The following is a 26,222-nucleotide window of genomic DNA, read 5'->3' on the forward strand; positions in this document are numbered from 1 at the left end:
TTAGATATCTCAATAGGTTTTAACCTGCTTAGTTGTAGCTACAGTTTGCATAATGGTCAATGCATTGTATATTAGACCAGAGGTCCCCAATGCCTGGGCCACAGGGTACCAGTCCGTGAGTCGTTTGGTACTCAGCCACGAGAGTTTTAATCGTTAACTCGGTTTCTCTGGGTCTTTACCTGTGTGTTATGAATAAATTTTCTATATATTTCATGTACTTTATATTTGTTTAGTAGTTGTGTCTTATTTTGAAAGAAATATTTAGGTGTTACCATAGCGACCAGACAGCATTAAGGGGAAGAAAGGAGGATGTTGCTCTGAATGTTGACGGCCCATTTCAGGAGGACGCTGCTAATAAAGTTACACAATTACAAAGAGTGAATTCGCGTTTATTATTATATTTACAAAACACCACAGTTTTTGTCTTGGTCGTTACATTTTATTTTGTTGTATTTATCCACAACACCTAAAAGGCCGGTCCATGAAAATATTATCTGACATTAAACCGGTCGCTGGTGCAAAAAAGGTTGGGGACCGCTGTATTAGACGACACCTCTACACCACCTTTAAGCTAACACGCCAACAAACAGACGCGGGTACATTTGATGCTAAAGGCTGACAGTTTTAAGAGAAATGAGGTAACCTTACCGAATCTCAGGAACAGATTGCAGAACTGGGCATCAGATGATTTATCTTTCTGTGCATCATCATCATTCTGAATCACCATCAGAGATGCGGAACGATGGACGGGAAGCCTGGACTTTGGAAAGTCACTGGGGGAATGTAACTACAGCAAAGCATGTCTCAAAGTGTTTACTGTTGTAATTGGTCAGTAACAATCAGATAGTGAAACAGCACCAACAGTTTTGCTGCTTGTGCACATATCTATATGCAGATACGTGTTTATCGAGATTACAGTGGACCAAACCCTCGGCCAACATCACATTCACATACAGGTTGTCTTTGTTTCAGCAGCTCACACCCTGTTAAAAAGCAGCATGCTGGCCTGTGTGGCTCAGTTTATAATAATCCAGTCATATGAGTGGTTTTTAACTCTGTTTTAAACTCAACATTAGCTCCATTGTGTCTCTGCTGTCATGAGTTTTTATCTTTCGCCCTCAGTCATGTGTGGAAACTTAATTTTTTCCCCCCCTCCAAAGTAGATTAATTTGGATTAAAGGAATACATTTGTGGATTATAAATACCTTATTTGCTTTTTTCTTTGACTTGATGAAAAAACAAGTTGAGGTTTGAAAACATGTTTGTTTGTTTTTTTTCCCCAAAGGGAATCGTCTGATGTGATTACGTGAATGACATCAGACGCCAGTGGAGCGGTGCCATGCTGTGAAAATTACCTTAATGGGAGGGAGATGCTGGGGCATGTGTGTTTTTCAAAGGTGGAGACAAAGGTCAGGGCTGTTCAGACATGAGGTCGAAGAGTGTAAAGTGTTGGGTGTTTGGATCTGTGTTTGGTGGCCTCAAGAAAAGTACAGGGAGTAGATGAAGCTAATATACAACCCTCTCAAGTGTTTGTGTGTCTGAACAGCCCATTTAGCTTAAACCTCTTGTTCACAACATCCATAAAAGTAGCCCAAACCTGCCTGTTGCTTATTATTAATCCTCACAAAAAAACTGTACAATCACACAAATCTTACAATGCGAGAAACTGAACCAAAGAAATGTTTTTGCCTAGTAAATAAGTTACACAATTTACTGTCAGGCCTTTAATCAGCTTTGTGAGCTCTAGTTGGATGCGCTCCTACACACACACGGACACACCTCCCTCTCCACCTCCCCTGTGTGTACGTGTGCGTGTAAGCTGCATTTCCTGCGAGGCCGCTGCTGTCAATCTCAGATCAGCTGGATGTTTGAATGGAGACGGGAACGGGCCCGTTTCAGCATCCTCCTCCAAACCGCTGGTTAGTTTGGCTTGGATTTTTCAAGTTCCATCTCCATTACAGCATTTGTATTTATAAAGTCCCAAACGCCCCAAATAAAGACAGACAAAACACACTCTGCTCCAGCAGCTCTGTGGTCTGTGTGGATATTCAGCTGTCTTTCATCTGGAGGAATTTATGCAGGAAAAACATGAGGTTGACTTTAATGCTGAACTTAATATTATTATTTATTGTTTTTACCCAAGTCTGTGAAGGAAATTGCTGTGCGAGTAAAGCTTCAAAAATACCCTAATATAACTAAAATGATAAAAATATCAGTGAGTCAACGCTAAAATCATTCGGTGAGAAACGACTGCCTTTCTGGGAAGTGTTTGGTTATAATTAGTGGAGCCCTTGCCAAGACTAAGTGTCTTTAATCTTGCCATTTATATAATTTAGTAGATAAATAATTAGGTCCCACATTTGGCACATGCTCAGCTCAGTCTAAAAGATAATTGAATTCACTGACCTTCTCTTTAAGAGATCTCAACCACAAAACCACAGATTTTATTACACTGAAGAAAAGCTGAAAACATTGTTGCCTGAAGCTGTTTTTGTTTTTTCCCTGAATTCAAATGTCACAGTGCTCACATATGGCAGCTAAAGAAATCAAATCATATGACAATTAATGATTAATTTATACCTGTTTTGAGCAAATGCTTCAGATCAGCGTTGAAAGAACAAACTGTTACTGAGCGAGTCAATAGCTTAGCATTGTTTTGTGTCACAAGCAGACAAAGTCGCCCGACTGAACTTAAAAGCCTGTTGATCGGGTTACATAAACGTCTGGGGGCTGTTTCCATGTTAATATGAGACCGGCTAGACTGCCAGAATTAGCACAGGAAGACTTACTGTAGCAGCCGGGCTTTAAACACAGAACGCACGGGCTTGTGTGAAACGTTCAAACGTGGCGGTAAAGTCATTTCAAGACATGTCAGTAAAGCATTTTTGCAGGTAGCAGGCGTATTACTACACTTTCAGCATGGCGCTGATGTCAGTGGGACCAACTGGAGTCATGTTAAGCAGATTTCAGTAAAAATGGCCAGAGCTGCCATTAAAGTGGTGTCGGACTTACCTGATCGTTATTTAGGATTTTATTTTGGCATTAAAGCATTGTGACAGATTGAACGATTAAAAATCAGTGTTGTACAAGAAGCAGTTGATGTATAAATATGTATTTAATCATCCAGGAATATCCATTTAACAGCAGCATATTGTGTCCTTGATGTGTTGTCCTTTTACAAACGAAGACCGGACCATAAAATATCTAAATGAATCTGCCTGTAGCCACTGGTGCTAATAATAGCTTTTTATTGAGTTTTTCCTTTTCCTTTTTTTTATGGCAGCAGAATGAGGAAAGAGAGAAACCATGATGTGTGGTTTATCTGCCTGTGTGTGAAGCAGAGACGGATACGCCAAAGAGATGAGATTACTCAAATCCTCTCAGCTCCAGCCAAATTTTTAAATTGGACCCTAATAAAAGGTTTTTGACCCCAGTCATCACGACTCTGGATGCTTTCAGATCCCGATTATGTAGTTTTGTGCCAAAAATCAAGGTTAGATTGAAAATAAAAATGTATTGTCTGTACAACACAATTTCAGAGTGCTGTATGTGAAGGTGCTTTGAGTTAAAGCACAATTAAATGGACACTATGAAAGCAAAGATGTAACAAAAACAGAAAGCTGCTAAAAACTCTTATTCACCTAAATGTGCTCGATCAGTTCCTTTTTTTAAAATGTTTGTTATAAATAACGGCACTTTTTGCAGTCATGAGACGTCTTTAAAATGTCACAGACAGCTGACGTGTCTCTGCTGGCGTATGACAGAGCATGAATGTACTGTAGTTTTTGGGTGGATAGTGACAGCTCCCAGAATCATCCCAGGAGCTGGTGCAGAGGCTTCAGCAGGGTGAATCCTTATCTGCGTCTCCTATTTTTATTCATTTATTTTTTTCTTTAGTGTTTGATCGTCACCCTGCTGCCCGGTGTCACATTGACACTCATACATGTCTCCAGTAGCAGCCACCCAGATGTACTCAGTGTGATAAGCGCTCTTAGCATTTATCAGCATCAACCGAGATGGGTGCGGCTCCACTGTTGCCTCTCGGAGCTTCAGTGTTTGCTTCCAGGCATGTGAACTGGTCCGTTAGTGTGACACCAGCTCCTAACCAGCCTTCCAAGCCCCTGACTGTGGCCGGTGAGGCTGTAGCGCCCTCCATTGGATGGATTTTTTGACCAGTCGTCGAGTTTTTTGGGGTCAGGGGAAACTAAACCTCCAGTCACTTGTTAATCAGACAATTAGCTTCTTTAAAATTTGCTTTGAGAGATGTTGGAATCGTTTTAATGCATCCACACGTGGCCGTTGACCATTTTGTTAACACTTTATCACCACCTCTCTCTGCGCCGTCCTTTTGCAGCCTCGACTTTCTAACCGCAGCCCTCTGCCTGCTCTGACAGGGCTGTAATCACATAGGATAACACACAGTTAGTTCATGTAATTACTGTGTGTGTGTGAGAGGTGATGTGTGCTGGCTGACACTGTCTGTGTGGGCGAGGGAACAAGGCGGTAAAAAGGGAGAGGAGGAGCAGTGGGAGGAGATGGATGGAGGGAGATAAAGAGAATATTGAGGGAGAGAAGTGTGTTTTTGGAAAAGTGAAAGGTGAAATGTCAAAGAAGCACTACTTGTTTTCCCAGCACTGCAGGGATGCTAGTAGATCTTTTATTAATATTCACCTTTCACGATTGGAGGCTATGTCTGTCTTTTGTACTGTATAAGACTGGCTGCAGGTCTTGGCTTCATATACAGGAGAAAGATGCATGCTGGTTGTGTGTTAAAGGCTTTTGAGTAAGTCAGTAACACAAAGATAAAAGCAGTCTGTTCTCAATTCATTTTCACCTAAATAATGACTATAAAAGCTTGATTAGTGTGAGAGAACAATGTTTGGTTCATCAAGCCCCCATCAACACTCCCTACTTCTCATTCAAGACTTGAAATGCTCCTCAGTCGAGCCCCGAAATGTCAAGGCACCACGGAGAATGGCTGGAAATGTCACAGAGCTTCACTGTGGCTCTGTCGAGTTTCAGCTTGTTTTCCACTGGTGCTGTTTGCTGGCCCTGCATTGTGCGTTTTGGGCCCGGTCTCGGGTTTTAAATTACTTTTGCCGAATCGGGCGGAAGGAATGAGATGATCTCGGCACCAGAATGGATGGATGTTTTATTAGCTCGCTGACCTGAAGTTAATCAGGTTTTTAAGCCACCAATTGTCTTCTGGTCATTAATTCCTCTTCCTTGGCTCAGCAAATGTTCCTCTGTTTGCTTGTGGGCAGTTAATTTGTTTAGATCCATTGAATTCGTTATTTTGTTTACCTGAACGTCTGGAGTTTGGTCTAATTCAATCTGGCTCGGCCGTTCACCGCAGGACTTTCACCATCAGCAGGCCCTGAATGCTAATGATTTATCAGCCTTAACCACAGCTGTATTGTAGTCTGTGATCCAGGCTCCCACATGAATGTTGAAGTGCAGTTATGGCTCAATGTTAATCCGGCATTCACATGCTTCGACCTGCGCGCCAGCACTTGGAGGTGTGTCTGTTACGTATGCTTGAATCTCATCAGCAGATGTGACACTTTGCAAACAAAGTTTAAAGTTTTCAATAAAGAAAAGATAAAGTCCCTCAAATGTCTAGACACTTCTTCGTGTTAATGATTTATGATCTGAGGAATAGGAAACGAGAGGTGGTTAAGCGCAGTTTTTATTTTTACGTTTGGATCCTGTCTCCAAAAACTCGATGAACGTCTAAGGATCCAAAATGTTTCCACTGTTTTAAATGGGCATTTCAGTAAGAACTAGACAGACTTGGAGTCTCTCTTTAAATCATTCAACACTCTGCTCCTTCAGCGTCACAGTCGTGCATTTTCTTTGTTTTGTTTTTTTAAAAGCATAATTTTTGACTCTAGGGCACTAAATCGCACTGCAGCTTATTTATGGCTCATAAATACTTACAGAACGATGATATTTGAATATATTCTGTGTCTCAAGTTATATCCAGTGCCCTGAGGAAGTCTTACTTGGCTCATTTGCCAACTCAGCTGTCAGAGTTTAATGCAAATTCTCTTAAACTGTCAGAATACGAAAATGTTTTGAAAACATTAAATGCAGTTTAATACTTCAAATAGTCTAATTCTAGCCAAGTATCTTATTTATAGATCCATTAGCATGTTCTGTTCCCATTGGATGTAGATGATTTCCCAGACAAAATGGCAAACTTTTTCCCTGAGCTGTGTTTTTGTCTCAGCTGTCTTAGAGGGGCAGATCGCTGTCTGTTCCTTGCTTCTGCTTCCTGTTTGCTTCCCGTTGCCCCCAGACTCGATCAGGGGCTACAAGCGCTACCTCAAAGAGCTCAGCTGGCTCCACTTCCTGGAGACAACAGACAGCGTGGGAAACCTGGTGTTATCTCTGTGTGATAGTGAGCCGGCTGCTCTCCGCTCTGTGATTTACACAGTTTGAGCGAAGCTCGGGAAGGTTGTGAGGATGCATTTCGACCTGCTTTGCTTTGCCCTCTGGTTCATTTCCGAGATAGAAATGGTTCTATTTAGAATTATTTTCCGAGCTTTTGAAGTTGGAGAAACGCGCTGTGGCGCTTCAAGGGCTGCGTCAACACTTGAAATGGGACACAGGGATTTGTTTCCTGTTTGTGTTTGGTCACAGAGAAAAGCGGGTAATCTCAGCAGAGTTTACTGTGTGCAGAGCGCTTGTGGTTGCATTTCTGCGGATGGAAGTAAAATATAATTGCTTTCTATTGTGCTCTCGATTATGCATATGATCTCATTAATTCCTCTTTCCGTCCTGTGTGTTCTTCACTCATTTCAGTCTTTAAGTTGAGCATTTTTGGCAGGTTCCTGACCTCAGCCCACTTTTTCTTCACACAGTCTCATCATGCTTCGATCTCTTTTATAAAGTGTTGTTTGTGTTTTATTGAAAGCCTTCAGTCCACGTTTTTCCACAGGCAATAAGAACAGACAGTTTTGGATTATCTGATTCATCTCCCCTCGACGTTCCAATAAAATAGCTTTTTTGCGTCAATCCATCCATTTTAATGATCGATTATTTGTTTGTCACGTTTTATTAATCTAACAGATTACAGATTAGACACCTCATAAACTGAAATAGCTGAACATTGCTTCAAATATTGTACTATGGAGGAATAACTCATGGTCTTATTAGAACCTGTGACTGACCAGTTTTCATGCAAATTCATTCAAAAATTGAGAGTACACAGCTGTTCTAAGCAAATATGAGAGAGTGTTACACAAAACCGTGATAATAGAACTCAAATTTGAATCGGCTACAGCTTCCCTTAAAATAGGAAGTTCACATCGACTTCATTTGTTTAGTTTTTAGCGTAGTGTTGACCTAAAGTCACATTCAACCCCCTCATCGCTGGACTCTATGCCAGTTTTCTTAAAATTGTTCAAATACTGTCTTTTGTCTCCTCTCTGTGGGAGCTCATTAAAAGAGGATTACTGTCTGTGCTTGTAAAAAGACTGAGCATTAACATACCTGACTCCTTAATGAACCTGTGCAATGCAAAGCAATTAAGGCTGCCATTGATCACTTTCTATGTTTTTGTGCTTGTCGGGCACAATTCACATTCCTGCTGTCTCCAAGATTCCCACTCAGGACCATTCATTTCCTGATCTGCCACCACATTAAAACCACCGCTATAATAGCTGGTGTAACCACAACACACATGATGTCATGTGGTGTCTTGGACCAGGATTTTGTAAGCGGGTCCATTGGGTCGTGCAGTTTGGATCCTGTGTCGATCAGGTTTTTTGACACCACATATTATTAATCGTCGACTGGATTCTGAGGTTGGAGGCTGGGCTAACTTACTCTTTCTTTGGATACCTTAACCCAGTGTGCTATAAGACAAGTCAGGGTGGGCTGAGGTTTAGTGTCAATCAAAGAGTATTGTTTTAATTGCTCAAAAGTAATTTGTTTAATTTGAAACCTCAAGAAAAAGAGGAATATTTGTACACTTTTGAGTAGGGTAACATTTGTGAGAACATAAAACCGATCACTTTTTTGCAGATAAAATCAAACAAAGATGGGGAAAAATTGAGACATTACTGTGAGAGCCACTGCTTTGATTCTTCAGCTGAAGTGGGGATGTTAACGGCCTTCAGCCTGTGTGCATCATTTGTTGGAGGGGATTAAACTGAAGTGAACATCATGCCAAGAAAGCTAAAGAGGCACTTAAAAACTTTAAGCATCCCTTCTGAGAGAAACACTGTGTACTAGAAAGCACTGGATCTGAACCAGAGGGAGTAAGAACATTTATTGGGTCGTGTGTCGAATAATTGGATGGGGGCAAGTTATGGTTGTGGAGCTTTTTGCAAAGTAAAAACGTGTAGCTGTCATGCTCCAAAGTGTCTACAACATTGATGTATTTCAAGGTAATATCAGAAAGAAAAACACTAAGGTATTCGTGAGCAGTTTTCATGTAATTATCATTGGAGGATAAACTGTTGCCACAGTGGTTGTGCTTGGTGCTACTGGTTTGGGTAGGTGCTTCGTGTCAAACTGACACGTTTCCATGTGGAAGGTTGTATTGTACTTGGAAAATCAGTGGTGATGGAATTACTCCGTGTTGGCTGTTGTTGGTTTTAATGGTGTCCGTTTGGTGTAGGTGTTTGTGTGTGGTGATCTTTGCAGAAAGGAGCTTCGGTTTGTCTCTGATGTGCGAGCACTCCTCCTCCCCTCCCCTCGTGTTCGATGGTCAGCCTAGGTGGTCTTTGGCTTTACGTCAGTGAGATTAACACTCACGCACACAAACACAATAATCCACTGTCTCTCGATTGCGCTCTCTCTCACACTCGTAAGCCTATCTTGCCGAATGCTACAGTGACACAGCCTGAATTCGGCGTGCACACACACCTGCCTGTGTGCAACACACACGTGAAATCAGAGCCATAAAACAGAAGTGAAAGTCTTCCGTGAGTGAGAGGGATTTGTGTTTAGCTTTCCAGGCTACTTGATTCATTTAACAAGCTGCATTCAAGACAGTTTTACTACCGAAACCATTAGGAAGTCAAACTGAACCAAACGAGCACCAGCTGATAAAAATGCAGCTTTTAGTGGAAGGCCGTACACTTAGTGAGTCTCTTCTTATTTATTATATTTTGAACAATAAGGAGGCCATGGTCATCATTTTTATATGTCTAATTTTTGCTCACATAAATATTTTATCCTGCTTTATGTCAAATAGAAAGTATATTAGAAATTGAAGGTGACTCCTGAGTCTGTGCTGTGTTAATGTTTCATCCTAACATATTGGATTAAATAACTAATTGGGGAAGAAAAGAACATTTTTAAAGAGTGACTGGGCGTAAACGTTGACGTCCTGGTGGCGTGGACGCCGCAGATGCCTTTGACAGTCTGATAATTACAGCTATTTCAGGAGGTCAGGTCAAGTGCCTGAATGAAAGGCCAGAGGATGGGATAGGGTGGAGGAAGGGTCCTAATTGAGAGGTGTCCATGGCGACGGGAACAGCTGGGGTTAAAGGCCCGGTTACCGTGGTTATGTGGTAGGGTCCCCTGTATTTGTGTACACTCTTCACATTCTTTGCCCCTGGCCCTGTCATCGCCTCACCTTTTGTCTTTCTCGCTCTGCCCCGTCTTTTCCCATCAGCTGACCTCATCATCAAAGTGTTTTTCTTCTTCAGCTTCATCTCTCTCACGGTTCCTTCATAGATGTCTCACTCTTTCCTCTCGGCTCTCGCAAACACACCTGCCCTTGCTCCTGCTTTAGTCTCTCGTTGTTTCTCGGCTCTGAACCTGTTTGGATAAAGGAGGAGCCAACGTTGCACCGGTCTGGTGCTTGTTGCTAACTGTTGTTAGCAGTCTGTGGCTTTGTCACTCGGTCCACTTGACCCAAAATGTTTTCATTAGACCAAAGCAATGCTGGTACTGGTACAGAACCAGTTATATGCCAGTGCCTTTGGAGAAACAGCCCACATATTTTTCATGTTTCAGAACCAATTATTACATAATGCTGTTATGAGAAGTTGAGGTAACGTCCATGGGAAGAAAACTGGGGCAGACGGATCCGTGGGATCCCAAATATTGCTTAGCCCCTCCCATAGCCATGAAAGTCGGTCTCCATGGATCAGAAATTATTGATTGTGCACGGGTATTGTCCTAGTATGAAAGGGGTATTAGGCGTCCATGGCTCCAAGGACTTTGGTGATCAACTAACTTTTCACGTAGCGCCATCAGGTCATCTTTTCAGTCCCTATTTAGACAGTTTTCAGACACAGGTCTGTTTCCTTGTACTGTTCCTGATTTTCTGAACATGCATTTAATAATAACTGCGTTTCATACCAAGCTTTTTTAATTAATAGATTACTGGTACAAAGTAGTTCTATTAAAGTTTTTGCACTTTTTCGTCGTGCAGCAGTGCAAAATGGAAAAACTGACTGCATAGTGAAAGGTGAGTGATGTGGATGTGAGTACGTGGACAGCTTGACATTGACTTTCCCATCAGCCTCAGCTCCACAGCACAGTAAATGATAAACAGAGTACATGATAAAAATCAATAGCTTTAACGTTATGTGCGTTTGGCTTAAAGCTCTTTAGCATTAATAGTGCCTCACTGGGCTGCTAACACACTATATTCTTTTATGTCCAGTTACAAATTAAAACCTAATAACATAACAGTAAGGAAACATGTTTCAGCTTCTGGAAATGATTCCGCTTTGAGTCATCTGCTGTTGTTGCTGTTTTTTTCCCCCCTTTTATTTCACTTTCACCTGTCTTCACTTTCCCATTTATCTCATGTTTGTTCCTCCTGGACTTTGATCTTTTATCTTTCCTTATCTTGTCCTCGTCATCCCATGCTCTTCTGCATAATCTTCCCACCCTATTCCTTTAGTGAACGCTGCTTACTCCATCTGTCTCCATTTAAAGTTTTTATTCCTCTTCCTCGTTCAACTCTTATTCTTTGTGTTTCTCTGTTTTCTTCTGCCCTTCCCTCTCCTGCTCATTAACCTGTGATTAACCAAGACCCTAAAACCAAATGATAAATGAAGCTTCTCTTTTCTTACAAAGTCATAAATCTACTGCTCTATATGCCCCCCTCCCTCCTTTCCCACCATCTATCCATGCAGGGCTGACAGCTCTGTTTCTCTGCTGTAGCTGTGAAGAACCATATTTAAGCAGCCATGTCAGAGCGATGGTTTGAAATGTTTACCTACAAACTGTGTGATAAGATTAGCTGGGTGATTTGCTTGCACTCATGTCAGCACATGCACACCCCATGATCCCTGGCCTATAATCTGAGGAGGGCTTTGACCCAGCATTTAATGATCCAGAGGTCAACATCACTGTTTTCATGGACCTCCTGAGCCTGAAGGGTGAGAATGAGGCGGCGTCAGAGTCGGGTCACGTAGGTCACGCAGGCTTCCTGCTTCCACCCGGGCTCAGTCAAGCTTCATTGCAATCCATCGATCATGTAACAAATTGCAATGTGTATTGCTGAACATGTGTATTCTATTCTGAGAGGCTCAACCTACTACAAGTCACTTTGCATAGTTTGATTTTGCCAAAGTGAAGATAACATGAACAGCATGCTCTGAAAATGCTACGTCCAGATGAACAGAATCAGTTTTTTGGAGATGGTTAGTAGTTACTGTAGCTACATTCATACATACATCAGTGGACGCCTTTCTGTGCCAAAGGTCTGATTTGTAAAGTGTGTGTGGCAGTGTGGGACTAACTGCTAATCTTGGATTGATACCAGTGTTTAAAAAATAATTTTGTCTGATTTCAATTCAGATTTTTATTTTTACCATGATAGATACAATAGAATAGGAGATCTCCTTTAAAAGAGGTCGGTTTTTCCCGTTGTTGAATGTAGGTAAATGAAATGAAGTCGTGTCTATGAAGCAACACAGTTACAAGTCAAAGATCTGGGTTTTAAATGTCTGTGTAAATGCTTTTAAAATAGCAAGTAGACATATTGAAGTTTATTTTAGACTCTGACAACATGATTTTTATGTTAAACTGAGCCAGCAGTTTCCTGGCTGAAGCTTCCTTTTTCATATAAGAGCAGTGTTGATTGTATCACCTGCTACTACCAAGAAAGAAGATTAGCATGTTTTCCTTTTCCTCTCACATGTGCTTCATGTTGCCTAAAGCTACTGTAGATGCATAGGTTAGCCTTTGTGACAGCAGGAAGGGGAACGTCATATTCATCAGTACTAGTTATCACTGTGGCCCGAGGACCTTTAGATTTCATATTTAAACCTGGATGTGCTTCTGACAGCCGGAGGTGCTTTCATCAGGCTCAGTGAATTTCTTACTGGCAGGAAAACTCAGTTCATGTTGATGTTGTCTCGCTCTTTGTGCCACTCATAGCTCAGCTAACTGCTTGTTAGTAGTTGCATCTGTATGTTGTGTTGATGTAGCTTCTTGTTATAAGCTTTGCATCCTATTGATATTAGTTATATGCTAAAAAAGATCTGCTGTGTGTGTCGGCGTGGCCCAAAGGGAGTAGAGCAGAGATGTTAATGTTCACATCCTTGTTCTTTTATATGCAGGGTGAAAGAGAGGACAGGGGTAATTGGGCTTTGTTTGCTGAAAAAAAAACTTTCACACGTGTGTATGTGTCTGTATTTCTGCGTGTGCAGGCCCAGAAACGTTTCCTGTTTTCTCAGCCATATAATTAAATTTTGCTATGCAGGAATTCCAGAAAAAGAGTTGTATGCTCTCCTGACATTTATTCAGACTCAGCAGCAAGGCTGCAGGGCTAATGACCCAGTTTGACTCCTTTAGTGTTTAAGCACAGTCGCCTGAAGAGTTTTTCCTCATTTTTCTCATATCATGAGATGGCCTCATATCTTAGAAAACCCCAGGTCACTTCCTGAAACACAGTAAGCTTTTTGGGAAATGTTCTAATAACAACCTGTGTTTAACCAACACAGATGAAAGCCTTTATCAGAGGAAGGGAGCTTCCGCGTGATTCCACCGGCTGAAGCTTTTAGCTGGGAAACTTTAGTTTTTCACCTCTTGCTGGTCTCCAGGTGGGTCAGCTTCCCGTCTGTCATCACTCGTTTTTCTCCTCCATCCCTGTGTTTTGTGTGCGTCCTCCTGTTAATCCATCCTTGTTGGTTCATCTGGGGAACCACCCTCGTCCTCTCCCCCCTCCTGTGTTATCCTTTACCTCTCTCCTGTACTTTAATCTCGTAATGGCATCTCGAGGTATCGCTGTCTGCGTCTCTCTCTCTCTCTCTCTGTCTGATGACTCCTGGCTCTGTTCCCGTCATCTTTGGAATGGGTGCAGCGATCCGCTTAGTTCTCATGTCAAAACGAAACTTACTTTCCAAGCACCGGGAGAGTTTGATGTGTTCATCTCGCACTAAGAGACGCTTGTATAGCCAGCACAGTAGACACAGTGCTCCCTGTCAAGCTGGATGTAAGAGTAAATTACTAATCATTAAAAATGCATTACCTCCATGCTTGTGAAATAAATACCAGTATATTACTTCACCAGTATGTGATTTGTAGATTGTGAGATGAACTAACTAAAACAAATTAAAAATGCAGTTTTACATGTTGTCTGATGTGTAAATAAATAAAACAGTCAGTCAAGATTCCTGTAACTCTTCCAACCTGGAAAGAATGATGTTAGATAAAATCTTTAGTAGCTCAAGGTTGAATACCAACAAAGAAACGTGTACTTCCTGTAAATGTTGCACATGATTTTTCTTTAATGCCTCTTTAAATAACCGTAATGTAGCATTAATGCTAAACTAATGCTTCTGAAGCTTTTGTGCGGAACAAAAGGTTCAGATGGGTTTGAACCCAGGGCACTCCTACTTTGACGTAACACTAACAACGTATGTGCAACATAGAAATGCATACCTGAATAAAAAGGCTTTTTGTTTTGTTTTTTACACAGAGATGAAGGTGGAAGTGAAACAAAGTTCTCTAGTTTATAAAGAGGACCGCAAAGAAACTTACCAGTGTTTCTAACCTGATGAAAATAGTACTGTAGTTAAAGGGGACCTATTGAGGTTTTCTTTATTTTCTGTCATAAATGTACGGTTACAGTGGGTGATGCTCCTGTTAAGCACAGTTAAAGTTTCAAATATTTAGGTCAGTAAATTCCCAGCAGTCAAAAGCTCAGATTTCAGACGGCTCTGAACACTCTTTGCTTCTTATGATTTCATAGAGAGGTGATATCATTAATCTCATGAATACAGCCCTGGATGTGAGCACAGACAGCACACGGCTCTGATGTTTAAACACTCCGACTGTGAGGGGCAGCCAATCAGAAGAAAGCTGGCTTAAAGGTAGACGAGTTAAAACCGCTAATTTCAGACAGCAAATGAACTGAAGAGTCACAGCATGAGCATCAGATAACTGGTCTGTCTATGAAGTCTCAATCAACTCTAGTGAACTTCATGTTCACTTCTCTAAGTTTAAGTCTTCAGGAAGAACTGAAGTTCACTGTTTTACGTATGTGGCTAAACTTTGTTTTCAGCTGAATAAGATGTTTGAGAATAAATGCTGAAACACTGGGAACGAGTGGAGCTGTGCTGCTCTGTAACTGGACCCAGTCTGCCCCCTAACTGCAGGGTTCAGTGCTGCAGAGGGAAGCAGCGTCCCTCTGAGGTCATCTCGAAGTTTGGCTCTATGTCAACATAGCTCCAACTTTGCCTGCAGGCCATACATCATCTGTTTGTCATTGCAGTGCAAACAGAATTACAGCTTAATCACTCTTCAGGATCACAGGGACAATTTTACTGTGTGATTTAGTGACACGAGAAAGTCCGGTGCCTCTGCAGAGCACGCTGCTGGTGGAAATATATTTCATCAAAACATGTACAAGTGTTTTCTTCCTCTCGTCAGTATCCACCTCCTGAGTCTGAATCCTCGTGGTATTTTTGTCTGAATCGTCAGCCTCAGACTGGCAGGTCGGGACTGTGGCTGCCGGCTCAGTTTCCAGACGGGAAGAGTTTCTGCGGCATGTTGCCAGTAGAGATGTCAGAGGTCACGCAGCTGCCGGGGAACAGTGTGGGAGGCTGACAGTCAGTTGTGATGTTATCATGGTCACACAACATGCAGCTGTGCAATGACTGGACTCTGAAAATAGCTGCTTTATTCAGATATAAAAGAAATAGTTTACAGCAGCTCTTTCCGAACAGTTTCTCTTCACTGTTATCTTTTTATAAAGATAACAGAGGCATTGGGCTCATAAGGGAGGACAGTTTCCATTTTTCATCTTTTATATAGCTAATTCTCAACACAAAACTATTACATTTTGGTTTAGCACTGTTTGATAGGGGATGCTTGCACAAGTAGAAGCTGGTTTAGATGCAGAGGTAATTGAGTTCATTCTGGCACATGGGATTTGGATTCAGAAGGACTAAAAGGAGCCAGAGAGGAGGAGGAGGAGGAAGGGGGAGATGGGAAGTTTTTGTCACCATGAAATCTGGACATGAAAGTCCAAGGCTAGAGGATTCATCACTGTGATGTGATCGTCATTTTCCTCATCCTGCTCCCTGCTGCTCATCCTCCCCTCTGCCCTCTGTGTTTCCTCCTGCAGTTGGCATTGGCTCTCAAACAGCTGGGATGCTGCACTTCGTTGTTAAATATTGCCAAAACACTATCTTAGTAATTCATCCCTGCTATTGCTACCATAAACCAGCTATCATAAAATGAAGGTTTTTACGGTGGCCATATGTGATAGAAATGTCCTTTTGTTTTTTTAGGGTAAGTTTATTATTAAATATATGTGTAAGTATACCTCTATATGTGTAAGCAACAGCTTAAACTGCTCTCAATGCCCTGTTTCTGAGATGTTTTGCCACTTTAGGCGCTGTATGATCTCATGGCATGCAGATATCTTTATATGGTCACCTGAGGCACTCGGCTCTGTTTGTTAACACAGACGCTCTGCTGTTCAAGCCTCTGTTTGTGAGGGGCAGCCAATCAGAGCATAAAACACTACAAAAGACAAATTTAGCCAATGACATGACAAAATAACTTCGTAGTTTATTCACTATGACCTGAAACCAGCAGTTGAGCTCATAAATCCATCAGGACAGTGTTTACAGTGCAAGGGAGTCTTCCCATAGGCTTTGATATATGTAGATTTTTTTAATCGCCCTCTGCTGGCCGTTAGAAATATTACTAGATTAAGGCCTGGGAGTGTGTTTCACTTCACTGAGGTCCTGCACAAAATAAATAAGGCTTATATTGCAAAGAGGCTTTAATGGAGTCTAAGAGTAAAATATATTGAACTATAAATGTGCATAATAGATCCACTTTGATGGTGAAATATAGGAACAAATTATGGTTATGGCTTATGGTCATTTACTGCAGCCACTTGTGCAGCAATGCACCTGCGATTGCACATGCTCTTAGGTGTGCTCGGCCTGCAGGGTATTTGCATATGCAGATGCAGTTTATGGCTCGGCCTCTGTGTGTGTGTGTGTGTGTGTGTGTGTGTGTGTGTGTGTGTGTGTCTCTTTGTGGGAGTGAGGAGAGAAATTTGTTTGTGGAGTATTATCATGTGCTGGCCCAAGGCAGTAATAGGTGCGCACAAAGGTACGGCATATTTCTGGGAGATGTGGAGCGTGTGTGCCCGCGTACTTCTGTGTGTCAGGGTGACCTTGGTACTGACTGCAAGGATTGAGTTTTACTGGGGGAGGGAGAGACGGGAAGACGTGACAGGCTGTTGCGAGCATCGTATAGACCTGTCACGTAAAGGGAGATATTTACATTATTTAATTGTTTGTGTCATTTGAGGGTTTTCTGAGTTTCTGGAGGGATTTAATTATGCTAATATAGTCAGCAGTGAAACTGACGGTCACAAAAGGCTTTCTGTGTGTGTGTGTGTGTGTGTGTGTGTGTGTGTGTGTGTGTGTGTGTGTGTCTCAGTGACTGTGAGATTTCTCCCTCTGATATCAGAAAGAAAAGAGTCTTTCACTCTCCGGCACAGAGCCTTGTAATAACACTGTAGCTTTCCTCCATCTCTCCTCTCAATGCTTCCTGTACTCTTCCATCTTTATCCCTCCATCTTTCTTCTTCTCCTGTTTCCTGCTTATACTGTAGTCTCACATCATCCCCGGGTTTTGTTGTAAATCTTCCATTTGTAAAACTTTTTGCGTGACGCAGATCCCTGACCTCTTGACCCTGACAGCATGCACACACAAGCAAAAACAGCAGCCTTTAATTCATTGAAGGTCCTGGGAGTGTAAGTGGTATTATACTGTTGAAGTGCATTTATGCATGTGAATTATTGATGTTTTTGCAGGTGTGAATTAAGTGTGCGTGAAGATGATGTGAAAATTAGCTTAGAGGAGGCGTTTTGTGTGCAGAGGGGCGATATAAAAGCAGATGTAACTGTAATTTTCCTCCTTAAAGACCTGATATTAAGCAGTGAAGGATTCTTAAAGATGGTTTAAGTGTGTAAACAACAACATAAAAAGATTCTTTCAGAGATGGTTGGTTTCAGGCTGCTGAGTGTAACACCTGACTTGTGTGTTCTCAGTGGTGTGAGTGTTATGTCATCTAGCCTAACACACACATGTTGGTCTCTTCTGCCCCACAGTGGTAGCAACAAACTTTCCCACACAAGACATGTCTGCTTCACACAGTTTCTTTTCTCACTTTTTTTCTGTTTTAGTTAATCTATTATTGTAGTTTCCTTTTCGCAACTGTGAGAAACTATAAATAAGTAAACGCAACATCCAGTTTCTGCTTTTCTGCAAACTAAAGTGCTCCATTCCCATTAAAGTGGGAAGCTGGAAATCCCAAACAGGCTTTTATTTCAGGTTTTATCTCAGCTTTGTCAAGTTTTAAGGTTCCCATTTACATATGCTCATCCTCTCAATACTTTGAAATAATAGGTCACTTAATTTCCTCCCTGTGAAAACAATCGTGTTAAACTGTCCATTACTTTCCTTTTGTGGTACTTTGGTGTTTCGTGTTTAACGTTGTCAGAAACTATCAGCAACATCTCAAAGAGCACGGCACTGACAAATTAAAACCTGGCTTTTATATAATCATGTTATTATATAACTACTATATAACTGCACAGAAAATCTTGATGATAATTCAAGTAAAGGAACATATTTTGCATTTCATCAGTGTCTGTAAAGTTTGTGAAGTTGTTCTGTGGACAAGTCATCGTGATGATAAATGTAAAGTTGTTCATAATTATTGTTTGTTGAATCACTTTGTCAAACTCTTGGCAATATTAGCATGTTTTTGCTGAATTTGTAGCACAGAACATCACAACTCCCATGTCTGTGCGTGTGTAGTAGCTTTAATTAACTTGGAAAATGTACAAACCTTAAATTTTCAGTGAATTTTCTTGTTCAGTGTTGAAACTGTCAGTCTGACTCTCATCTGAGTGCAGGCCATAATCTTGGGACAAAAAGGACTCTGGGTAATGTAGTCAGTGCATAGCACTAACTAAACTACAGTGGAAAGTACCGGACAGTTAGTCGGGATCTTGAACACACGTCCATCACCTCATGTTATCTGGTAATTGTGATGTTCAGGAAATGACAAACAAAGAAAGACTCACTCCTCGTCTTTAAATCAGTGTGTTAAATCACATGAACTCAAATCAACACGACAGTCAGAACAGTCTGAGGCGGTGAAGTTTTTCACCCCACAAATAGAGCATCAGATTTGTTGTGGTTGTGTGTTGTTTTGTCTCGAGGTTGCTAGGACCAAAAACCTCAGCAGCTTTTTCAGAGGTGACATGATAACTTGACCACAGAGTCAGACGCACAGACACTCACACAGACACTCAGGCACAGACACACAATTCTCTGCGAGGTGAGAGCAGCTGTGGGACCCCCTGCCTTTTAGTGTGCAGCCTGAATCATGCTGAATCACTCTGTAATGTCTCTTACACACACACACACACACACACACACACACACACACACACACACACACACACACACACACACACACACACACACACACTCCCCTTGTGTCCAAAGCTTTTGAACGCACCGTCACAGTCAGCAGACATCACTCAAAGATAGCCGTTAATAAATATCACAGACAGGATGCATTGCTCACTCATGGCAACAGAGGTAAACACGCATACACACTCACCTTCTCAACAGGGGTGCACACTCGCACTCACAGACACACTCACATCATCATCATCATCATCATCAACAAATTCTGCCAGCGTGTGCACCCACTTAGAAAGTTATATGCATGTGTGCATACTAATATATATATACATACAAAAATCTATTTTAACATGCTAAAATGGTAATGCAGAGAATGCACACAGGAAGATGGTATGGTATCTCCCATGTGGTTTCCTTCTGAGTGTGAGGCAACCACACACACACACGTGGCATACACACATTTCCGTCCTTTTGGTCCCATTTCTTTTATTTACTGCTTTTCTAACGGCGCACTGAGCAACGGCTACAGTCTGGTCGCTTGTTTCAGGGGAATGGAATTCACTGTTAGAGTGTCAGAGAGCGAGTGAGGTTAAAACGCAGCGAGAGAGAGAGAGGCATAGGGGGGAGAGGGAGGGCATCTGAATGGAGAGAGGGACTCAGAAGTTTGTAGCTGCAGGAGTTTGTGTAGGAAGTTGAGAGATGCTGCTGGAGGAAGGAAGGGAAGAAGTGAAAGCAGGCCAAGGATCGTCATGATTCTGTGCGCGGACCTTAGAAGGCTTGTGTGAATCTGCGTGGATGCTGCTAGCGTTGGGACGTAACCTGGAGGGATTCAGTTGTTGGACTTTCAGGAACTTCACTTGGTTGTTATTTAAGTGGTATTTTGTGGAAGTTCAGACAGACTAGGAGCACTTTGTCATCGCTCGGTACGACAAGATGGATTTTCTGTCAGACCCTGATGTCATAACGCCAATCCTGGTGGTGGCTTTTCACTTTCTGACTGCAGCTGGGTTTTGGTACTACCGCCGCCGCCGCCGTCAGATGCCCATCACTGACGCAGGTAAATGGTCACTGTCGACTACAGTTTTCCTCCTCCTCACTGCTTCAGTTCTGACTTATATGTCAAGATCCATGTGCTTCCTGTTTAGGCTCCGCCTCTTCTGCTTCTTTGTTAGCATGTCAGTGTCTTTTTCCCCCCTTTATATTAGTACCTTTAGTGTTTTCTTGGCTTGTAATGGGTGTTTGTATTAACCGTGCAGTTTTTCTATTTTAGCTTTACTGGAATGTAAAGCAGCTTGTGCTGTAAGAGCATGAAGGTTCCTCCTGTTTCATCTCCTGTTACACTGAGACACTTCATGCTTTTGTGCTGCAGGGACTTTATTGTTGTATCTACATGAGTCAGTGGAGGAGAATCCATGAAAAAGATGTTATATCGTCGCATTTATGTGCATCTTCAGCTGCTTGCATGAGCTATGCTCTGTGTTTAAATCTTCATACTCTACAGTAAACAATGAAACGCTGTGCTGCCAGTAAGCTGCTAAGTTTGGTCATGTGTCCAATTATTCATACCTTTGTCTTGCATTAGGGAAATTCCTTTTGTGTTTTGTAATGTAGCCTTGGTGCTAACGCTCCTTTAAAGCCTGCTCGAGTTGCATAATTAATGCTGTACCTGTCTAAAGTCTGGGATGACTACATCGTTTTGACATATTGATGGTAACCTTTACACTCACGCTCAGTAGCTGCTGTTCTGTCAAAGCTTGTGTCTCATGAGCGGAAAAACTGAACCAATTTCTATGTTTGGTTTTGGGACTGTGGCTAATTTTATCTGACTGCGGTGACTGACTGGGATTCACAAGCAGAGCAGTATCTGCCATGATGTCACAGTGTGAATCAATGAGGTCGATCGGTACTGGGGGGGTGAGGCCAGATCATCTCTGATCACGATTGAGTTGTGGTAAGAGAGAAAAGCGGGCAGTGAAAAGGCCGGCGGGAAACATGGCCGCTATGAAGATAATTAGTGATGGAAGGTGGCCAGAATATGGTTGAACTCATTTGCTTAATGTAGGATTTCACTTTGGTTTAGCACAGGGGTCGGCGACTCCAGGCCTCGAGTGCCGGTGTCCTGCAGATTTTAGATGTGTCTCGATCCAACACAGTTGATTCAAATTGCTAAATTACCTCCCCAACATGTCTTGAAGTTCTCCAGAGGCCTCAAAATCAACTAATCATTTGATTCAGGTGTGCACTCCAGGCCTGGAGTTGCCTACCCCTGGCTTAGCATATGTGGTCTGGCATTTACCTACTGAAATAAGCAAAGTTTTTACTGAAAAAAAGCCCTGGATGGTTATTGATAGACACAAAAATATGAGGTGTGGTTAGATAATTAATGCTGCTAAATAAACAAGATGCAAGATATGTTTCCTTACACATATGTAATATTTCCTTTGAGTGCACTCACCCTCTGTATGGCTGCAAGGCGGTGAAAGTGTGACTTTCTCACCGTGATTTGATCTTTTTGAAGCTCATTCAAAGATGGATGTGAGTGGAATTAGGTGTAAGTGTCACTAACAGATAATACGTCTCATAATACATAAAAGGAGTGTGAACACTTGGCTGTCTGCGTTTAGGTGCGTGCAGTAATTCGGTTACATGTGGGTGTCACGATGACTGTGCACTTGTAGGAATGCAACTACTTTAGTCATTTGGAGATGTTGGGTGTGGTTGGACGTTATGAAGCATCATATTTGGCTTTCATGTTGATTTACTTGTTGTTTCCAGTTTATAGAGGAGCTGCTACTGTGTAACACAGCTTGTGTGTGTGTGTGTGTGTGTGTGTGTGTGTGTGTGTGTGTGTGTGTGTGTGTGACTTGTGACAGGAAACTCAGCATTTCACAGTGATAGGCCAAGCATGCCAGGGTGTGTGGATGCATGGGTTTTTATATAGAAAGTACATGATGTGGTAAAAGTTGACATACTACTTAAATGTCAGTGGTTTATGCTTTCTTTGAAATTACTACGCTTTTTATTGAGCACAGGGTTTGTTGTTTACGCGTACAGCCTGTCCAACAGCGCAACATCAGTAAATAATAAATAAGGCTTCAGTAGATTTAAAAACCTGCACCAAGGAGAAGTTAATAATCTGTCTGTTTGTTAGGATTACTCTGGGTTGAATGAAAAAGAATTAAAGTGTTACCAAAGTTGTTTAGTAGTAGTATTTTACTAGTAATAGTTTAGCTTAACTTATATTCAATTTAATTATTTTGAATATATCAGGATTTAGAAGCTTTTAGAAGGATTCTTTGTGAGAATGGGGCAAACTGTTGTTGTTCTCAGGACAAAATGACAAAGGGACTCAACGCATTTATGATTTGGAGGGAATTTTCTGTGAGATGAAGAGTCAGGTCTTTTGTGGAAAATCTTCCAAAAAGTTAGAACTTTCACTAAACTGCTTGGCTTGTAATTATATGACCGATCTGTCTGTCACCATCTACCAGAGGCAAATTTTAACCAGTTAGATCTGAATCTACAAGCTCTGTAAGCACACAAACAATGTGTCTAGATAAAAGTGAAAATGTGTGCATAAGTCACCGTAAAAATAACTAAATATCTAAAACCTCCCATGGCTGCAGCCATATTGGACTGTAGTTCTTCATAGTTAGCTAACTGGTCTGAATCAGCTCTGCTTTGCTTGTAAATGCCTGCTGGAGTGATTTCCAGTTGTCAGAAAAAATGAAAATTCAATCGTCTCACTGTAAAAAGCAAACGTACTAAATTGAAAACAAGTTAAAGCAATGTCTGCTTTAATGTCATGACCACTGAACAGGATGATGAAGTCTTTATTTAGATGTGGGTCGATAACAAAGCCACAGTGACCCTGAATCAGCTTCACTTCCTAACAGGGTTTTACAAACTGTATCACTCTGACCCGAGCAGAAACAGTTTGTAAAACTAATTTGAATTGATTAAAGTCACGTGTAGAAACGTTGAAGGTGCTGATCTAACACGCATCTGTGTAGTATTTAATGCACAGTAGGAGTCCAGGAGTCTGCATTTAAGCCCTCAGGTTTCTGTCGTCTGTGGCCACAGGAGGGCAAATTGAATGTGGTCTTAATCTGCTGAAGGGGCGAACTGGACAGCTTGTTAGTGTGCAATTGGGACATCTTAGCCACCCAGCAGGGAAAGTTTAGATTTGAAAATTGAAGAAAATGACAAACTGCCAAATATTTAACATGCAGTGTTTGTAGCTGCCAATGAAAGAGACAGAAATGGGATGAGAAGCGGAAGAGAAGAAAGAATAAAATGAAAGAGAAGGGACAGAGTGGTGCCAGGCTTCAAGTGTCACCAGAAATGGGCTAAATGAGCCCTGGGAAACAGGCCGGCTGCAAGAAAAATGGAAAACGAAAGAGAAAGTGAAAGAAGTGACAGACAACCAGGCAGGCTAGAAGAGGAAAAGCAGGACACTTGGAAGCATCCTTCACTTCCACATTTAATTTAAATTGAATCAGAGGAGGAGAACGCCAGACCACCGGAAGACCGGGCAGAAGAGAGAGTGTGTTAGAGATTAGTGGCGATAACGGCAGAGAAGGAGGGAGCGAGGGATAAGCATGCTGCGTGGTATTAGAGGCGTAAGCTCCGTCTGGTATTTTTAGTGTGGATGGTCCCTTAGTGACAGAAAGAGAGAACCACTGTGAAGACTGAGGAGGAGAAGAATACCAGAGAGGAAGAGGACACGACATGAGGAGGGATGGAGCTGAAGGAATAAGGCTGCTGTTGGAGGGAAAGGGGAGGAGCTTGTGTGGCTCTGTCTGAGCTTGTTGTGACTATAAGAGTGTTTGTGAGTCACTGCCTCGCCTGGATAAGTGTGTGTACCTGTACTGTACAACACTGTCCACAGTACACATCCTGCAAGCATCAGGAGCTCGCTTTAACGTCCGCCCTTCCTCACCGCCTGGGTCCGGGTCACATGACCTGTCGGTGGATATTGTTTGACTCAGAGCTTTTAGCCAGAGCGGTGCAGACTCATTGCTTCCACACAGCTGAGATTATTCAAACCTGCGTTGGCGCTGTCTGGCACAGCTGAGCTATTTTAAGAGACGGCAAAGAACAAGCGAAGAGGCTTCATAAAAATGTGCGTTTAGTCTGTCAGCTGTGAGGACGCAAGCAGGACACTCTTTTATTTTTTTTGTATTTGTTGGTTTTTTTATTGCCGGGATGTGTAATCTTATGTCACATGTCGAATACCAGCCAGTTGAGAGCTAAAGAGCAGCTAGTGGGCTCTTATTAAGCACTCACCTGGATCTGAGCTTCAGCTGTGATCCAGGCCTGGCTCAGTTGGGCTCGTCATCTCATGGCTGTTACACGAACAGACTCGTGCACTAATGAGATGACTGATTCCACTCAAGCTGGTTTTCCTGTCAGTATTTAATTAAAGTCCACCTCAGCTCAAGTCCTGGCCTTCTCCTCAGTTTTCTTCTAGCTAGCAGGATTGTTTTTACAAAAGCCAGCTGTGAAGTTTGTGTGTGCATCTTTGGGGAAGGAAACCTGTGATATCAGTAAGCTGGTGGCACTGCTGGAAAGCAAAAGAATGCATGGGTGTTTGCAAAGCGTGGCAGAACAAGCCTTGATTGTATGAGTGCTTTTGTTTTCGAAACATTCAGGGAGTGGATTACATCATCCTAAATGGACGTGGCTGGAGCGAAAAAAGACATTTTTATTAAACGACATCACTGTGGGACACGTGCATATACTTCCCTTCTAAAAATTTCCTTTAAAGGAGTCAGCTTTACGAGAAACACAATTTGTCCCTCCAGGATTTTCCTTGAGAGGTTCCTGCGTACGCATTGAAGAGGAAAGGCAGAAATAAAAGAGAGAAAACAGAGGAGATGAACACGACAGCACCCCTGCAGCTCTGCAGAGCCACCGTCAGCTGCAGTCGGAGAACACACCGTCTGTTGTGGCCTGCAAACAGAGGGCGAGTGAGCTACAGAATAAGTGACACAGAGAGAGAGAGTCGTAGCTTAGTGAGGAAGTGAGATTAGGGAGTGAAGGAGGCTGTCCTTTTCATACTCAGGGGAGGAGCTGCCAGCTGACTTTGACACACACGTGTGTGAGAGCAACTGCGCTTGGGAAAGAGTGACTGTAGGCCGGAGACATGGCAGCGACGGCAGGGATCAAGGGAAGAGGGAACGGGTGAACCATAGAGAGGGGGAGAGAGCGGCGCTGAGACTGAAACTGGTGGTACCGTCCGGTGCGCTCCTGTCGGCCACGGCTTTCAGTTTCGGATACATGGGGACAGCTTGCTACCAAAAAGACGTCTCACTGCTATCATTATCTGACTTCTGTCTCGGATTATGCGTCACTGACATCAATTCAAGGTCTGAGTAGAGGCGGAGGAGTGAAACAGTAGAACATGTGGCCCGACTACAGGAATGAGTGTAACCTCAACGCTCACCTGTACTCGCTCATGTGCTGTGCAGGTCAGTGTGAGCCCCTACCTGTGTGTGTGTGTTTGTGTGTGTGTGTGTACAGTTCATGTCAACAGGGAAGCTGTAGAGTGTGTGCAGTGCATGTTTACATGTTGCAGAGAGTCTCCTGTGAGCACGTGTTTATGTGTGTGTTTGAACAGTTCCCATTTGTGCACATGCCGGTGACAGCAGTTATGCTAAAGGTTGTCTCTATTAATCATTGTTCGTCTGAACGCAAAGGGTGAAGTGTGTGCACGTCCTGTGTTTAGAGAGCCTGGAAGGGGGTGTGTACGGCTTAACAATGCACTCTGCTGTGCATGTGTGTTTGCCTTTCTGTGGCTGCCACTCACACATCTCCACATGTCTCTGGTTTTTAAATCCTATAACCCGCATATCTGGGATTACTAACCCCAGCTGCCACGCCTGGATGAACCTGATGAATCATTACACGATCATTAAGGACTTTAGGTTTGTAACCTAAGTTTTTCCTCTGGGTTAACAAGCCGGACTACCCGGGCAGGTTTGGGAATCAAGGCGTGTGGCAGTGGTGAAACTATTTTGCAAGAGATGTTGAAATTTGCGCTCTTTGCTGAGAGGCTCTTCCGTCTATGTAAACTCCTTAGAGGGGTCACTCTGTGCGAGTCTGGGTGGGTGTGTCGGAGCTGTTTGACAGCATTGTGGAGGTCTGAGAGGGTGTGTGTGTCACTGAGTGTGTGTTTGCATAGGTGTGGGTGTCAGACAGAGAGATAACAAGATGCTTAAGAAGGAAGTGATACTCTTTCCCCATGGTCGCGCTCTCACATGGTGGCAGCACGTAAACAGCAGATGAAGAAGTGAGGTACCTGGAGCAACCTTTTTTCTGATTGGCTGA

General features: G+C 42.5%; 1 protein-coding gene across 5 annotated transcripts in view; it reads left to right on the top strand.

Moving 5' to 3' along the window:
- Positions 1 to 26,222, top strand: part of macf1a (microtubule actin crosslinking factor 1a) — a 230,901-nt gene that overhangs the window by 69,623 nt on the left and 135,056 nt on the right. Inside the window, exon 1 of one of the 5 annotated variants that reach the window (XM_082520386.1) lies at positions 25,012 to 25,363. The exons of the other annotated variants lie outside the window; for them this stretch is intronic. Within the exon in view, the coding sequence (XP_082376512.1) occupies positions 25,297 to 25,363 (67 nt within the window). The 5' untranslated portion in view covers positions 25,012 to 25,296. Of the gene's footprint in view, positions 1 to 25,011; positions 25,364 to 26,222 lie in introns of those variants that run through there. 5 annotated transcript variants of the gene reach the window in all.

This window comes from Aulonocara stuartgranti (genome assembly GCF_965226115.1).
Source record: "Aulonocara stuartgranti genome assembly, chromosome: 22".
NCBI classification, from domain to species: Eukaryota; Metazoa; Chordata; class Actinopteri; order Cichliformes; family Cichlidae; genus Aulonocara; species Aulonocara stuartgranti.